Below are 17,864 nucleotides of genomic sequence, written 5' to 3' on the forward strand. Positions count from 1 at the left end.
TTAAATTTATGGGAAATCTTTCCAAACCTTTCAAAATTAAAACTGAAGTTAGACAAGAAGGTGGACTATCTCCACTTCTTTTCAATTATGCTTTAAAATAAGTTATTAGAAAATTGAAAAAGTTTGAAGAAGAACATAGTGTCAATAAATATAAAATAACTGAGAAGAACTAAAGAATCTATAGGCTGCCTAGCTTTTGCAGATGATTCAGTTACAATAGTATATATTTAGAAATGGATAAAGTGAGATTAGAATTAAAAAAAAAAAATGGCAGGAAAAGTAAGTCTACAGATTTCATGTGAAAAAACAGAATATATGTCTGATGATAAAAGTGCACCAGAAGTATTCAAAACAAGTTATGGAAATATTAAAAAACTGATAACTTTATACATAAAAATAAATATCACTCTCAGAAACAAAAAAGAGAGTAATGATAAGAGAAGAAAATTGAAAAAACTTATTTGAAAGTTAGGAGTTTATGTAACAAAAAAAGTAACCAAAAAATGTTACATTAAGACTATATAATGGTCAAAAACCTGTCTGTGTTATACAGCACAGTACTTTAGTGCTAGATACTCTCTTTTCTCTGTTTAACCTCTGGAACCACCGCAAGGTATTACTAAAGAGGTTGAATATATATGAAGTGTCTTGTACAATCACAGGTCAACCGTTCTTGAAATGTGTGGTTAATTGAAACCCAACCACCTAAGAATATTGTTAGCCATTATCTAATATTCAAATCCATATGAAAGTAACTGCTTTTACTATAGATTTGAACCTTAGAACAGATGACTTTGAAATCAGCTGATTTGCGATGACGAATTCACCACTAGACCAACCCGGTGGGTTTTGATACTAGGTACTAGGTGTGCTTGTGTGAACTGTAAATTTTATTGTGTTGAGTTCTTTCAGTGGAATCAAACTTCAATTAGAACTGTGAATCATACTTCTAAAAGCAGATAATTAATGTGAGGTTGGGTCATTTGAGGTATTGTGAATGAAAATATCTATCATTATGGTTTTTATAGGTTTTTAAACTGATTTTGTCAGTTGTTTTTTTGAGATGGTGAGGTCAAGAAAGCCTAGGTCTTAGAAAGGTCTAAGATAAGTACATACAATGTGGATTGTTTCTATTAATATTTTCTAGATTACAAAAAAAATTATTAACAAAATAACATAGTGGAAATAATTTGAAAATATTGGTGAAATAATGAAATTGTTGGTAATGAACTATAGCAAAGTAATAACATTTATAAAATAGTTAATTTTTTTATATTTTTTAAGGAAGTATTGTGATCGCAAAACATTTCAGTTTTCAGATTTCAATGGAAATATCCATTTTTAACATAACTTACCTGAATCCATTTTAGCTATTTTTGGAATGACATCTGTACGTACGTAAGAGTTCTATTTTCTAATCAAATCGAATCATTTTTTTAATACACCAGCACTTTGGGTAGTTTTTATTTAATTTATGTTAATTTTAAAATTAATAACATAAAAAAAATCAAATTATAAAAAACAACTTACGCTGATTTATAATTACTATTTTTTTAAATCGATAATGACATTGTGAGTTTCGTCTTTTTTATATTTATTTAATTTTCTTTGTGTTTTTACGCGAGGAAGCAACATAATTCAGTAGTAAAAAGTTCATTTATTACGTTTTCCAACCTGATAAACGCGGTGTGGTGATGTACGTGTCAGATTCAGTGATTGACTACCGGAGTGTATTTTGTTATTTGTTGTGAGCGAATTCTGTGTAACATTTTAGTACGTATTTCTATATTTATTTAATAACTTTTAGGTTGTTATTTTGTGCTAACTTTTAATTACCATGAAAAAAGTATACGTACATAAATACATAGAGTTTCATGTAGTATGTAACCTAACTTGTCGGAATTTTTATAATTTATTTTAGTAAACTGTATTTTGGTTTGAGTAGCATTATTTATTGAATCATCGATATCTTAGATTTCTTTTACCCAACTTTCCTATTATTCTGTGATTATTTCTGTAATTACTTCTAATTACAGATTTTTCACAAACTGGGTATATGTATTGCTTAGAGTTAACTTGTAAAATAATTTTCTAATTACTGTTAAATATTTAGGACTGTCATTAAATTCTATAATATATTTATTATAAAACTCGCGCTTGTGTGTGTATGATATGTATATATGTGATGTTAACGTTTTATGAAATGATACAATAAATTTGTATAATATATTTTGTTTCATGGTATGATTAACCATTCTTCTATTAAATTACAATTTTTAGTTGTATTTTTTGTATTCTGCAATTTTTTTGTATTCTGCGTGTTTACTATCCAATATTCACATTATGTGTATTTACTGAATAATTTCTACTACTTCCCAAAAGATAAGTACTAATCTGTTCAGAATGTTCATTTTATTGTAATGTTTTTCTATTTTTATATCTTGGAATGAATTCAATTATTATACTTTACTTAACTTTTGCGGTCAGATTTGAGTACTTTATGATTGTGTAGGCAAGCAGGATTGAAATGGTTGTTTTAATATGATTTTGGTTGTAATTTTTAACCCTAATTCATATTTTATGCCATCCCAACCTAATCTGTTTTCCCAAATGAAGTGGTTTATTGCTTGTTTTCCATTTTTTTACTTATTACATTAAATTTCTACATTGAAACTTTTTTTTAGGTCAAAATGACATTGGTCGAGCAACCTTGTTATACTTTAATAAACTTCCCTTCGGATTCAGAACAGCCAAATGAAATGCAGCTGAAAATGGATCTTGGTAAGTGAATTAAAAATTGATTTTGATATAATAGATCTATAATAATTTATGTTAATTTACATAATCAAATTGTGTCTTTACTTGAAACTTACACCAGACTTTTAATGCATGTGGCTTAGCAGTATCATATAGAGTAATGATGTTATAAAAAATCATAGTATTTGATACTGCATTAATTTGACTTGGTAATTTTTTATTTTAGAGGAAAGAATATTCAAATTTCTAAAGGGCCATTTATCTGAATTTTATCTTTAATCCAATGTGATAAGTTTATATACAAGGATTATTTAATAATTATAGATAAATGATTAGAAAAATAATTAGTTATTTATGCAATGAAACTAAAGCTACTTTTCAACATAATCCTCAGCTACATTTAGGAATCTTTGTGTGAGAACTCTTATTCCAGAATTGTTCTCGGCGGTGTACGAGCCATTCTTTTTCTGCATTCTCATCACATTGTTGCCAAATTCTGTATCACATAAAAATTTGGTTTGCATTAATGAATAGTAAATATTATTTTGTATGTAAATGTTTTGAAAAATAATGTGTATTTCTCAATGAGGTGGCTGCTTTAAATTATGGTATTAAATAATATGCATCAGCATATAAAATTTTATGGTTCTTACGTATTAACGCCACCGCAGCTACAGCTTTATTTAAAAACAAAGTAGTCAATCGGATTTTGGTGGAAAATGAACAGTTTCCTTATTAATTTTAATAAATGGTTATTTATATTTATTTTTTTTATAAATATAGTTTAACCAAACTTTAACCTACGCTCGCTTCACTCGCTAACCTTGACTAATTAACACCATAATTTTTAGAGTATTTTTGTAATAAATTCAGTAATTATTGCAATTATTTATTATTTAAATAATCAAAACACTCCTGTTAATTAGTCAAGGTTAGCGAGCGAAGCGAGCGTAGGTTAAGTTTGGTTAAATTATATTTATAAAATAAATAAATATAATAACCATTTATTAAAATTAATAAAGAGACTGTTTTGAATCTATGTTTTTAACTTTATATCCGCCTATTTTCCACCGACATCCGATTGACTACTTTGTTTTTAAATAAAGCTGTAGCTGCGGTGGCGTTAATACATAAGTACCAATTTTATTCCCGTATTTTTATATTTATTTGTACAATGTATGTACTTAATTGAGTTGGGCAATTTAAAAAATTAATGAACAGGAAATTTTTTCATTTATATGATTTTTTATAAATGAACAAATTTTATATTTATAAACATTTAAATTACCACAAAACTGTCCTATTATTTAAAAAAAAAAACATTTTTCTGGTATAAGGAAGGCTTTCTATAATTGAATGTAGCAGTATACTCCAGTGACAATCATAAGCTTAACAAAGTGGCAGTATGCTGAATGTCATGAATTCTCTTCACTGGCTTCTTTCATTGCCATTGCATTTTTGAATGTGTAGACAAATTTTATGTCTTATACCTTACCGTGTGGAGTTAAAATAATTCAGCTGTATGTAGTTTTTTTACTCTGCTATCTGTTGTTTTTATTGTGTAGCCAGCAGCTCAAAAGTTCAAACCGTTAGTGTAAGTAGGATGTATAATGGAATAGGACAATCTAGGAAGATCACCAAGGTCAATTTGTGTAAAAGGATTTCACATAGAAAGGGTGTCCGGTCTACACTTGATGACTTATTGCTACTAAATGCTTTACAGTAAGGTGTGAGTAATTGCGTCTTTTTCTCCACTATAGTAGTATTGCCGATATTAATTGTATTTAAATCTATACTGGGACCTCGTTTGGTATGTGGGTATCGCTTTCTTTTTTCTTCAAATCAGTGGGTATTTGCAGAGAATTATAAATATAATCTAACCAAACTTAATCTTTGCTCGCTAATCAATATTTTTATATTCAGGGTCCATCTGCATTATTTCTACTACATTTCATTACTTTCGTTTTGTTCTTGTTTATTTTCATGCGGTAGTTCTTATGTAGGACTTCATCCATGCTGTTCACTGTTCTAAATCTTTTTTACTTTTAGCAAGAATTACTATTTCATCAGCAAATCGTAACATCTTTATCTTTTCATCTTGCCCTGTTACTCTGGATCTAAATTGTTCTTTAACATTATTAATTGCAAATTCTATATAAAGATGTTCAGCAAGTATGTTCAGCATTATAAAATTCTGAACAATTTATTCCAGTTATCAAATAAATGCCTTTTGTAAGTCTATAAATGCCAAGTATGTTGGTTTATTTTTTTTAAGCTTCCTTCTACTATTAATCTGAGGGCTAAAATTGCTGTTTATAACATTTCAAATGTTTCCAAATAATTTTCCTGGTTTAATACAAAATTGTATGTTCATTGTTAATGAAAATTACTTATTTTAAATGCATTCAAAATTGCACAGCCACGTAATACTATTGCACACAAATGTAGTATGATGACTAAGCAGACATCCAGTGTGCCTGATGACTCAACTCTTTTTTTGTTTTCTCCGACCAGTTTTCCAGCTTTTGCTGGGTCTGAGTGAGTGAGTGCACATGCGCGCGCGTGTGTGTGTATAAGCAAATGGAATTACTGCTGCAGGTGTAGTGCAATGTAAGTGTATGTGTACCGGTAAACATGTAGTCTGGAACAAACTCATGTTGACGACTCCTGAAGTGTGTGGTTAATGGAAACCCAACCACCAAACTATAACACTATTATCCACAGTATCCACTGACTAGCATTGAAATTCTTATAAAAGCAACTGCCTTTACTTGGACTTGAACCTTAGAAAACTCTCAACTTTGAAAATCAGCTGATTTTATGATAAGTTTAACCACCAGACTAACTTAAAGGTTGAACAGTAAGTTATGAGACTCTCTTTGTCTGTTTAACCTCCAGAACTACTGGAAGGTATCACTTCAGATGATGAATGAGGATGGTATGAATGTAAATGAATTGTAGTCTTGTGCAGTCTCGGATTGACTATTCCTGAGTTGTGTGGTTAATTGAAACTTACCTAAGAACAGTTGTATCAATGATTTAGAATTCAAATCTGCATAAAAGTAACTGCCTTTACTAAGATTTGAACCTGGACTTTAGAACTCTTGACTTCGAAATCAGCTGATTGATTTGCGATGACAAGTTCACCACTGGATCAACCAGATGGGTTAAGTTATTAGAATAGTCATTAGCTTCTATAATATATGGTCTACTCAATACTTATCTGTCTTTGTCCCTCAAATGTTTTTTTTACTTCCCTTTCAGTCAGTAATTTAATAAATGTTCTCTTTTGAATCGTGTAAAGATCTCTTTTTTTATCATCCTTTCTCTTTGCATCATCTTCTATGTTTGCTTCTCTTCTCTTATTAAATTTTTTTTCTTTTCGTTTTTCTAGAAAAAGGTGATATAAAGACTAAGATTGAAGCATTGAAGAAAACCATTCATATGATTGCAAATGGTGAAAGATTGCCAAATCTTCTTATGATTATTATTAGATTTGTGCTTCCTCTTCAAGATCATACTATTAAAAAATTACTGTTAATATTCTGGGAAATTGTACCTAAAACGTCACCAGATGGAAAATTGTTACAAGAAATGATATTAGTTTGCGATGCTTATCGTAAGGTAAGTAAATCATTTTATTTATTGTTATTTTATTATAATAGATTATCTTGAAATTAGCAATAAAATAATGTTAATTTTTCTGAAAATTGCTCAATTTTAAAGCTTATCAAAGTTCAGTTATTTGGGTTCAGAAAAAAAGACAGTATTGAACATTGCAATATAAGATCAAAAGTATTATCTCCCTTTATATAAAAATGAAGGTCCTAGTAGGTTTGTGTTAGAGTTTCATTCTATATTTTATCGACCTACTTAATCTTCATCATTTTTGTGCAACATTGTGTTTCAAAGGCCTTTTATATTTTTTTCTTTCTGCTTTTGTTATCATCCTTGTTTTATTAGCATAAAGTGGCGCCGTACTCCACACAAGTGTATCTTTGTGATTCTTAGATTTGTATTTGATAGTAACAGGCTATATCACTTACTATATGTAATCTTAACTTATGATACCAGGTATCATTACCTACTTAGTTACAGACTGGTACTGTTCTCTTCTTTTTTTCTCTTTTTGTGGCATGTTTCTAAATATCATCAGTCTCCAAGGTAATAATTACGCTTTTTAACAGAGAATCATACTTGTAAATGATCTTTCAAAGCCTGCTACTCTTCTTTCAGTCACTGCTTAACGGCATTAAGGAGTTTCTGCCATCCACTTTTTGATCTCTACCACCATATGTTGTCCATTTTTATAATTTTTCCTAGATAGGAAAATTCTGTTATATATGTTCCTCTATTTTAATATTTAATTCCTCATTCATTATCGTGTGTTTTGGTTTTGTCACACTTCATTATCTTTGTTTTACTGTTTATTAAATTGAATTGATTTCCTAATATTAAATTCATGTTGTTCTGTATTTATCCACTTATATTTGGTTTCTGTCCAAAAACTGATCAGAGAATCTTAAAATTTGAGGATGATATTGTTCTTTTAACAGAAAATAAAATCGAGTTAAAAGAAATACTTAAGAGCGTGAATTCATTGGTTGAGGTAGAATTGTGCCAATCTGCCTTTAATTATCCTTTTTCTATCCTTTCCAAATTTCCTACCTACGTAACAGAACTGATTTAAATAGTGTGTATCATCAGGGTTATCTATTAAAACAGGTGTAAATATTTACTGGAATTTTTTTCTGTAATACTTTCTTTGGCCATCAGTTTCTGTATTATTTTTGTTTATTTCTGATTTCTTGTGCTTTTTTCTAATTAAACATATTCAATTCCTTTAAAAATTTATTGGTTCCATTCTTATTCTTGTATGTTTATGTCATCATGTGGTATTCTGCTTGTTTGCAGGTCCCTGGCACTATCGTCTCCATCTCTTTCTGCCCCATGCATTTTTTTCGTCTCATTAAAACCTTTAGCCTCTTCCTTCCTCTTCTTTTTTCACTTTCAACGGAGTCTCCAAGAACTGTATTTATTATCCCTTTTTCTCCAATTATAAGCTTGATCCAGTTTCCTTTCTTCCTTCTGATGGTTGCCAGTATTGTTCTTTCTTCATTTATTCTTCTATGTTACTTACTCTCTCTACCCATTTTATATTTTCCATCCTTCTCTAGATTCATATCTCAAAAACTTCTATCTTTTCCTTTCTCCTTGATCTCTCATGTTTCAGAACTGTAAAAAAGTATACTCCATACATAGCGTTTTACCAGTCTCTCTCAGGTTCAGATCCAAGTTGCTGCGGAGTATATTTTTCTTCCAAAAAAAAGTTTTCCTTTGCCATTGCAGTTATTTTCTTGATCCCTTCTTTACTTTTCCAGTCTTCAATTACTCCTGTCTCGAGATATCTTATTTTGTACTTGCCTGATTTTTTTTCTTCTGCTATTACAACATCTTTATCTGCCCTTTCATTTACCTTAACTTTTGTATTCCTCATCTTTATTTTCATCCCTTATTCCTTCATCCCTGCTTCCAATAAAATTTCTTGTAATGTCTGAGTGTCAGCTGCAGTCAATAGATTGTCAGAAAATCTGATACAATTTATATTTATTTCATTTATGCTTACTCCTTTTTGCCCATCCAATATTTCTTACAGCATTTTGTTGATGTAAAGGATGAACAGTGTTGGAAACAGCAGCCTTGCCTCACTCCTTTGACTAATTCTAATCAATTTGTGAGATTCTCGTTTATTTTCACAGCTGCTTTTTGCATCATATACACTTTTCTGATCAGTTTCCTATCCTTCCAATCCATGCTCTTTTCTTTCAAAACCTCAAATAACTTTTTCCATTATACTCTATCAAATACCTTTAACATAACATATGCTCAATCCTCTTCCTCTTTCAAAATATTTCTCTCCATTCATTCTGACCAATCCTACAGTTTCTATTGTTCCTTTTCGTTTTCTACATTCAAATTGTTCTTCCCCAGCATTCTTCTCTATTTTTGTAATCAACTTTCTATTTATAACTCTCGGCATTATTTTTGCAGCATGTATATTAAGCTGATAGTTGTATGTTCTTTACATTTTTTGGTTCCAACTTTTTATGTATCACTATCGTTATTGTTTTAACAAAATCTTCTGGCCATACCTCAGTATTTATAAATTGTATTGTATATTGACTTCAATATACAATACAATTTATTTCAAATACATTTGTATTTCATCTATTCCTTCATCTTCTAAACATTTAAAGAGGTCTATTGAAAGTTCATTTACTCCTGTTCTTCATGTCTTTAGCAGCTTGTATAATTTGAGATCTCAAAATTGGTGGGTCTTTCTCCTCTTCCATAATTTCTTCTTCCATCTCAGCTTCCTGTGTTTCCCACTTCCTTCTGTTTACATACTAGTCCTCTATATAGTCTTCCCATCATTTTTTTATCTCATCTTCTTTATAAATGCTTTTACTACCTTCTCAATTTCTCTCATTTTATAAGTAGGATTTTTTCTATCCTGTGTGATGTTTTTTACCTTCTTATACAACATGTCATACGTTTCCTTTTCTAAATCTTCTATGTCTTTAGGTTCTTCTTTTAGCCACCTTTCCCTAGCTTTATGTGTTTCTTTAATTCGTTACTCAATCTTTGATAGATTGCTCTGCTGCTTTCTTTATTTTATTTTCTTCTTTCTTCCACTTTCATGTCATTTCTTGTGTTAATCAAGGCTTCTTTGCCCAGATGCCTTTGCAGAAACTTATTCCTTTCTCTGCAGATTCCCTCATCGATGATTCTATCCTTGACCACATTTTCTGTGCTGGTTCATTTTCCCTTTTACCTTGAGTCAGCCTTTTGCCTTTATTAGCATTTCACCCACTTATATTCTCCCTATGTCCTCTAGTCCCTCTATATTCCATTTTTTATCCTTCATTGCACGTTGAGTTCTTTTTAATCTTATTTTCATTTCAGTCATTAACAGAATCTGATTATCTAATTTGTCGGCTACTGGAACACCATTTGCCTTCTTAACAGAATTCCTCTATCTTATTTTCAACGAAAAAATGATATATCTGAAAAAAAAGATCTATTAGTTTATCCTGTCCAAATATATCTTCATTTATGATTCTTAAAAAACTTAGTTGAAATTCAACCACAGCCTGTCTCCTCTCATTTTGTTTCCAATCCAAACTTGCCCACTGTCTTTCCAACTTCACCTCCCACCACTGCATTCCAGTCCCCCATAATTATTTTACACCAATCTTGTTCATTTTCTAATAAATTCTCATGTTATTATATATCTTTTTAATATCTTCATCCTTATACTCCAATATTGGCATGTATACCTGAACTATTACTGGATCTTTTGGCAGCATCCAATCCTTAAAGCCATTACTCTATCATCCAGATAAATTACTTTTTGTACTATTCTTGATACATTACTTTTTATAGCTACTGTAACTCCGTTTTTTCCTCTTTCAATTCCTGAGTAACATAAGGTAACTTCACCACTTAACTCTCCTCTTCCCTCCTATCTAACCTAGCTTATCTGTATTTTATCCATTTTATTTATTTTTATCTCTAAGTTTTCCAACTTACCTGATGACAATAATGTTCTCACATTCAATGTACCTGTTCTCACTGCTTTGTCTTTTCTGTGACATTTCTCCTGCTTCCGCTGGAGATCCAAATGGAGGTTATTTTACCTCCGGAATATGTAACAAAAGAAGACTTAACCGTGGTCCCTGACTAGGAATAAGTAATACAATGAGTGGTTTTCTGTTGTTTTCTGCATCCTAATGGTGTTAACTTTTGATAGAAGTTTCTTCCACCTTTGAGCAGAACACAATAGAGTGCCCCAAACCCCTACTGCTCATCCGCCTTCCGAAAAAGCCGTTGGGATTTGTAGGGGCAGAGTAACTTATCTTGGGAGCTGTTCAGTCCCTTCATTCATTAATCACTTTTAATATTTATAAATATATACAATCATTGCCCCCTCTACTTGCTGGGAGGTGAATTTCAGGATTTTCTCTTCATGAAATCTAAGACGTAATTGGCATTTCTTTAATTGTTTAGTACTACTTTTAGAGAGGATGTTTTTATATATATATTTAAAAGTAATTTTGTATGTCTGGTTATATGTATGCTAACCAATAAACAACCAAACAAAATTTGATGGTCTGTTAAATCTTAGAAGACTAAAATATAAGTAGATTTATTTAAGTTAATAGTTCATTCTGTCCCTGGTTATTTTAAGATGTAGATTTATTTTTGACAAGGTGGATTATTTTAACATACATAATATTAATTTTTTTTTTTTTTTGAGTAACAACAAATACCCTGGTGATAGTCATCATTTTACTGTCTTGGTAATTGTTTTAAATTATTAATTTTTCTAAATTATATAAATGTATACATAATTATTCAGCTGCAATTATTTATTTAGTTATGTTTTTATTTTAAATTAAATTTTATTTAAAAGATTTTTCTTGTGTAATATTATGTGATGTCTGTTCTCTGGAATAATTGGTACTTGCTGAATGTAAAATAGTCCTGTTTTGGAATCTCTGGGTGGTGACTACTCAAGAGATCTTAAGGAATTTAAGAATCATGATTAAAATATTCTGGGTATTTAATAAATATTAAAATTATACTATAAAAGGTGATAAAAACTAAAATATAGATGAGAATGTCATCAAGGATCTAGAATGTAACAAATTTACTAAGGTAAGAAGAAGGCAAAATATAAAAGTAACAGAGAAATGCATCTAATAAGTCTAATCACTAATAATAATAATAAAATATATAATAATTTTTCTATTCTGTTTTTTCTAGGATTTGCAGCATCCAAATGAATTTCTTCGTGGCTCAACGTTAAGGTTCTTATGTAAGTTAAAAGAACCAGAATTATTAGAACCTTTAATGCCAGCTATACGTGCTTGTCTTGAACATAGACATTCTTATGTTCGTAGAAATGCTGTACTTGCTATTTTTACCATTTACAGGTTAGTTTTATTGTAAATTTAGTTTTAATCTTAAGATTTTTGAAATTGTAAGGTTAATTTTAATTTTAAAAAATTATACTTATTTTGTACTAGTTTTGAGTTGATAATTTTTTTTTTGTTTTTTTCCACCCCAGAAACTTTGAGTTTTTGATTCCTGATGCACCAGAGTTAATTGCAAATTTTTTGGAAGGTGAACAAGATATGTCTTGTAAACGAAATGCATTCCTTATGTTGTTGCATGCCGATCAGGATAGAGCTTTAACATACTTAGCATCCTGTCTTGATCAAGTCACTTCGTTTGGTGATATACTTCAGCTTGTTATTGTCGAATTAATTTATAAGGTAAGTCTAAATTTTGTTTTACTAATAACAAGTATGTTTTTGATAATAACATGATTCCCTAATGTATGTGCTTCCTGTTTATTTTTTTATCTTCGGGGTGACTTATTGTACCAAGAATATGCATAATTTATAGAATAAATCATTATCAAAAATTAAAAAAATTAACTGAAATTGAATTTACATGAAATTTTTTTTTTTGTATAGGTTTGCCATGCTAATCCAACAGAAAGATCACGATTTATTAGGTGTATTTACAATTTATTGAACTCAAACAGTCCAGCTGTCCGTTATGAAGCTGCCGGAACTTTAGTTACATTATCGAGTGCTCCTACAGCAATTAAGGTAAGAAATTGTTTTTTTAAATTAAAAAGAAATGAATAAATTGAACGACTTCAAGAAAAAAAATGAACTGTCAATATCAACATTTAAAAATATTACTAAACTTTTTCGGCAACGACAACATTAATTTGCCGTTGATATGATACAACAATATAATATTTTTATTGGCATAAATAAAAATCATAAAGTGTAATTTCTTCAGTCTACCACTATCATATGTTTTTGAGCTGCACCTACCACTACTTCTGTATGGATACAATTTACTTTATCTTTTGACTGAATGCTACTGACATCTCCGTAACATTTTAAATTAAATATCTATCTGTATATCAATAGATTATATGTATTGGTTTTGACATCATTCTTTCACATGCTATACAGTTTGTACACATTCATGTGTATGTAAGTGGGCAGTACAAGTTGTGTGTAAACTTTAAAAAGAATATGTTTTAGCTTAAAATTAATATTTTGTTTCAATAGTTATTTTTCTTTTTAATTTCAATTTTATTACAACTGACATAATGGAAGAGTAAAAAGTTGAAGTGTGGCTGTTTTTGTGGTGTTTGCCTACTAGTTTATCCAGATAAATAAATAACTTTGTCGGATAATAATTCTTATATAATATCCTAATAAATAAAAGTAAAGAACTATATTACATTTTCCTAAATATTTGTGAGGTATAGTGATGGTGCACCTTAAACAGTCTATAATTTATTAAATGTTATTGTTTCTAAAAATTCAGTACTCATGGGGTGAAAAATGACCAACAGAGAAAAATTTTAAATACTTGAAAAGTAGATAAAACATTTTATTATATTTTGACATTAAATTTTCATATATCTCTTAATAGTGTCATGAAACGTTAAAATATTACTTCTAGGAAATTTATGAAAAGGGTACTTCTAATATATATATATATATATATATATATATATTTTTTTTTTTTTCAAATAATTCATTAACATTTTGACCATTCTATTAATAAAATTTAATATTATATGAAATATAAACCACCAAAACACAGTAATTAGATAGGTTAAACGTACCACATTAATTTCTAATAAATAAAGAGGTCTGTTATTTTCATTTTCTTTTTGAAAATAACCCCTCAACCATTTTATAAATACTTGACTTTCGGATTTAAAAGCTGAGCCCTGACCAGGCTTTGTTTATTCTGCCACTCTTACCCATAACACAACAGCAATATTTTTTTGTGATGATAAAAAATATATCGTAAAAGTTTGCAGTACTGATTCGATTCGTTACTCTGTAAATCAAGTCAAGCAATGAGAGAGGGAGCACTTCAAGCGAGTCTACATAGGAAGCTTACGAGTGGTTGCTAAGTAATGGAGAGGAGAAAGATAAACCCTTCAGCTGTGGTTAACCCTACACCTTGAATTAAGAGACAGTGCGAGCAGGAAAGAGAATTTGTGTGGGGCAAGTTAGGATAAAAGTATGGTAGTTAAAATAATTGACAAATTTGTTGAGGATTCAGCCTATCAATCACGGTCCTACCTAGTTAAATCTTTGTTTTGCTGAACGTTACTTTTTGAATTATTTTATCTTTATATTGTTTTATCATATTAAGTTACAAAGAATGGTTAGTCAGGTGTTCCTTGTGCATCCAAATCAAATTTAATATTTTTTTAATGTATTCGTTATTTCACTATTCTTTAATTATTTTTGTTTTAGGCTGCTGCGTCATGCTATATCGACTTAATTGTTAAAGAGAGCGATAACAATGTTAAATTAATTGTGTTAGATAGATTAATTGCTCTGAAAGAGCATCCAGCTCATGAACGTGTTCTACAGGATCTTGTCATGGATATATTGCGTGTTTTGGCTAGTCCTGATCTGGAAGTTAGGAAGAAAACACTTAATCTTGGTTAGTAAAAAAAAATAGTTGTCCATTTGTTTTTTGTTATATTTTTGTCTTACTATTCTAATATGTTTGAGTAGTATGTTGTTTTCAGTTTTATAAGTTTAAAACATTTTCTTTTATTATTTGGTAATATAAATACATTAATTTTATTTTTAAACTGTTTGTTATAGCGATGGAATTGGTTTCCTCACGTAATATTGAAGAAATGGTACTCGTTTTAAAGAAAGAAGTCGCTAAAACACATAATGTCGGTGAACATGAAGATACTGGAAAGTACAGACAGTTGCTTGTGAGAACTTTACATTCATGCTGTATTAAGGTAAAATAAATAACTAATATCATTTATTTTTATTTAATAACTAAATTTTTACCATAGAATCCTATCAATTTATTATTTAAACTAACTAAATTTCCTTTTGCTTCTCTGGTTTTAAATTCTTAGCTAATTTAAGATGGAACTTTTTGGTTAAAATTTCAAAAACACTATTTTTTAGTTTTTTCAAATTTTATTTGTTCCAATTCTCCCTTGAGTTTTTATGTTAATAAATTATTTGTTAAATAATTCAAAAAAGTTAAGTTTTACAGAAACGAAAAAGGGTAGTTAGTGGAGCTCCTGTTTGAAATTTCAAAATTATTTTTTGTATTAGTTACAAAAAATGTTCTCTTAACGCTTTGATCCTGCTAGGTTAACTTTTTACGATTGCAGGAGGAAGACAAGATCCTTTATTTAATGTTATAGGTAAGAGAATAATATGTATTGGTCAGGGTTAACCCTTCAATAGAGGATTTGTACAGAAATATGTGCAACTTTCAGAGAAAAAATTATAATATTTGTATTTGTTAAGTTTTAAGTTGGATTTCTTTATCAATCTTTCTTTTTTACCATTAAAATAAAATTGCCATCATTTGAATGAACTACATATTTCAAACCATTAAAAGAAAAGTTTTTATGAAAGACTTTCAGCTTTCCTTCTGTTGTAGCATAATAGAGTATCAAAAGTAATAAGTTAAACTAAATATAGTAGTTTATGAAAGTTGTAAAAACAACTTGAGTACACCCAGCAAAGGCCTGCTTGCTAGGTTTTCAATGTCATGAAAATGATTGATTTTACTACGAGGAATAAATTTTAATTTTAAACATATTGCCAGTAGATAACATCACACAAATATCACAATGATAAGCTAAAACAAATTGAAATCAGTGTGTTCATTGACAGTTAATTTAAAAATGAGTATACAGGATTGCTCTTTGTAAATTGATAGAACCCAAATACAAGAATGCTATTTAAAAAATTTAAGAAAACTCTGCATTTTGCAAGGCTTATAAACAAGACTCTAATGGAGGTAATTAGTTGTATATTTATAATATATTTAATTTTTTTAATGAAATAAAAATAACATCTCGTCTAAGCTACTCGTGCACAAAATTTTGAAGTTATGTTGTAACGTTGAAATTTACAAATCTTAAGAAGTTTTTTGCACATTATTATCTTATAGATGGTTTTTATAATTTTTATTAATAAAATTTTATATTTAATCTCTCAACTCCGAGGAGACATAGACTCGGATCACTATGTAGTCAAAATTAAAATTAAATTTACTCCCCAAAGAAAGTAACAAAACCAAGCCCCTAAAACTAAAAGAAAAGTGGAAGGAACCTACCCAACTAACCAAAAATGAATATTAACAAAAAGCAATCAAAAAAAAAAAAAAATCACGGATAAAGTAGTAGATCTAGTCAACAACCTTAAACAAATTGCTGAAGAATTAGCCCCTGTAAAATCTCATAAAAAAACATCAGTGGTGGAACAGCGAATGTGACGAAGAAGTGGAAGAAAGACAAAGCATAGTTATTTCACCAATCCCAAAAATCAAAAGCATCCTTCCAAAATCTAGTAAAACAAAGAAAAGAAACTACCTAAACCCTAAAGAAAATAAAAAGACAACACCATAAAGATGCACTGAAATCAGTAGAAGAAGAATTCAATAAAACACAGTCGAGAGACAAAAATTTCAAAAATGAACTCCCAACTCTGTTAATAAAGACTGAAAATGGTGAATTGGGTCATAAGACAACGCAGAAATTCTGGGTTAATATTTCAACAAACTCTTAAATTGCAAAGAACTGACAGAACTCCAAAACTTCAACATCAACACTCCAATAACAATACTACCAGAAAACATCAACCCTGTCACAATAGAAGAAGTCTATGAAGCACTGGGTGAGATGAATTACAATGCAGCAGCAGAAGATCAGACTTTTGTAGAGATCTGGAAACGTGCAGGAAGATCAGCAAAAATTTCCCTTCATCAACATCTGGATCGAAGAACTACCAGAACACTGGATGACAGCCCTCATCCATCTGCTACAAAACAGACAAAAAAGGGACAAAACAGACCCTAACAATTACAAGGGAATCTCACTCCTAGGCACAAAATTCTTTCAAGAATCATCTTCAACAGGATTAGTTTACAACTTGAGAAAGAACTAGGAGAATACCAGGGAGGTTTCAGACCCTGGAGGAGCTGTCCAGACCAGATTGTGAGTCTCAGGCTAATAATGGATTACAACAGGAAAAGAAACAGACATAGTTGTAACATTTGTAGATTTCAAGAAAGCTTATGACTGCATCCATGGAGAATCCCTACTAAAAATTTTAAGACACCTTGGACTACATACCAGACTAAAAAAAAAGATAAAATTGACCCTTACAAACACTAAGTTGCAGGTAAATTTCAGAGGCAATCTCTCTGAACCATTTGAGATTAAAATAGGACTGCGCCAAGGTGATGGGTTCTCACTGCTATTATTGAACTGCGCTCTAGAAATGATAATAAGAGAACGGCTCAAAAAATTCTCCCAGAAAGTAAAAATAGGCTGAAAAATCAAACTGTTTTGTTTTCACCAACGAGTGGACTGCTAACAAATGACATCAACAAAGCTAAATCACAGATATTAGAACTTCAAAATATTACAAATAAAATTGGTCTCAAAATTAATTAAAAAAGACAGAGATTATGCCTAAAAAACTAACACGATTAAAAGAAATAAACATAAATGGTAGTAAAATCAAAGTTGTTACCCAATTTAATTACCTCTGAGAAGTAATAACAAACAACCTAATTGAAAAAAACCTCAATCCAAATAAGAAGAAGCAAACATTTTTGAAGCTCAAAAATTAACCTGGTACACTTACAATAAAAAATTCCTATCAGTAAACACAAAATTAAGATACTGCAACACAGTTATAAAACCAGAAGTCACTTATGTAGCAGAAACACTCTTCTGCGTGAGTAAACAATCAAGACAAGACAGATAGACTCCAGAAAATCAAAAGAAGAATTGGAAGAACCTGCATCAATAAAAAGCACCAGAAATATGGGCAGTGAGAGATTGTGCGTACAGTCGTGTACAAAGAGTTAGAACTACTCATCACTGATATCATGCATAAGAGGAGACTAGGATTCTTTGGATATATCATGAGGATGCAAGATTTAAGACTTCTGAAACAGCTATAGTATAGTGCGATCTCAACGAAAAACAC

General features: G+C 29.9%; 1 protein-coding gene across 1 annotated transcript in view; it reads left to right on the forward strand.

Moving 5' to 3' along the window:
- Positions 1-1,627: 1,627 nt before the first annotated feature.
- betaCOP (coatomer subunit beta) overlaps positions 1,628-17,864 on the forward strand; it is a 44,850-nt gene continuing 28,613 nt past the window's right edge. The window contains exons 1-8 of the mRNA XM_075378095.1: positions 1,628-1,773; positions 2,685-2,781; positions 6,152-6,381; positions 11,587-11,756; positions 11,891-12,098; positions 12,303-12,440; positions 14,130-14,322; positions 14,490-14,638. Coding sequence (XP_075234210.1) covers positions 2,691-2,781; positions 6,152-6,381; positions 11,587-11,756; positions 11,891-12,098; positions 12,303-12,440; positions 14,130-14,322; positions 14,490-14,638 — 1,179 coding nt within the window. The 5' untranslated portion in view covers positions 1,628-1,773; positions 2,685-2,690. The remainder of the gene's footprint in view (positions 1,774-2,684; positions 2,782-6,151; positions 6,382-11,586; positions 11,757-11,890; positions 12,099-12,302; positions 12,441-14,129; positions 14,323-14,489; positions 14,639-17,864) is intronic.

Source organism: Lycorma delicatula, chromosome 11 (assembly GCF_047948215.1).
Source record: "Lycorma delicatula isolate Av1 chromosome 11, ASM4794821v1, whole genome shotgun sequence".
Classification (NCBI taxonomy): Eukaryota; Metazoa; Arthropoda; class Insecta; order Hemiptera; family Fulgoridae; genus Lycorma; species Lycorma delicatula.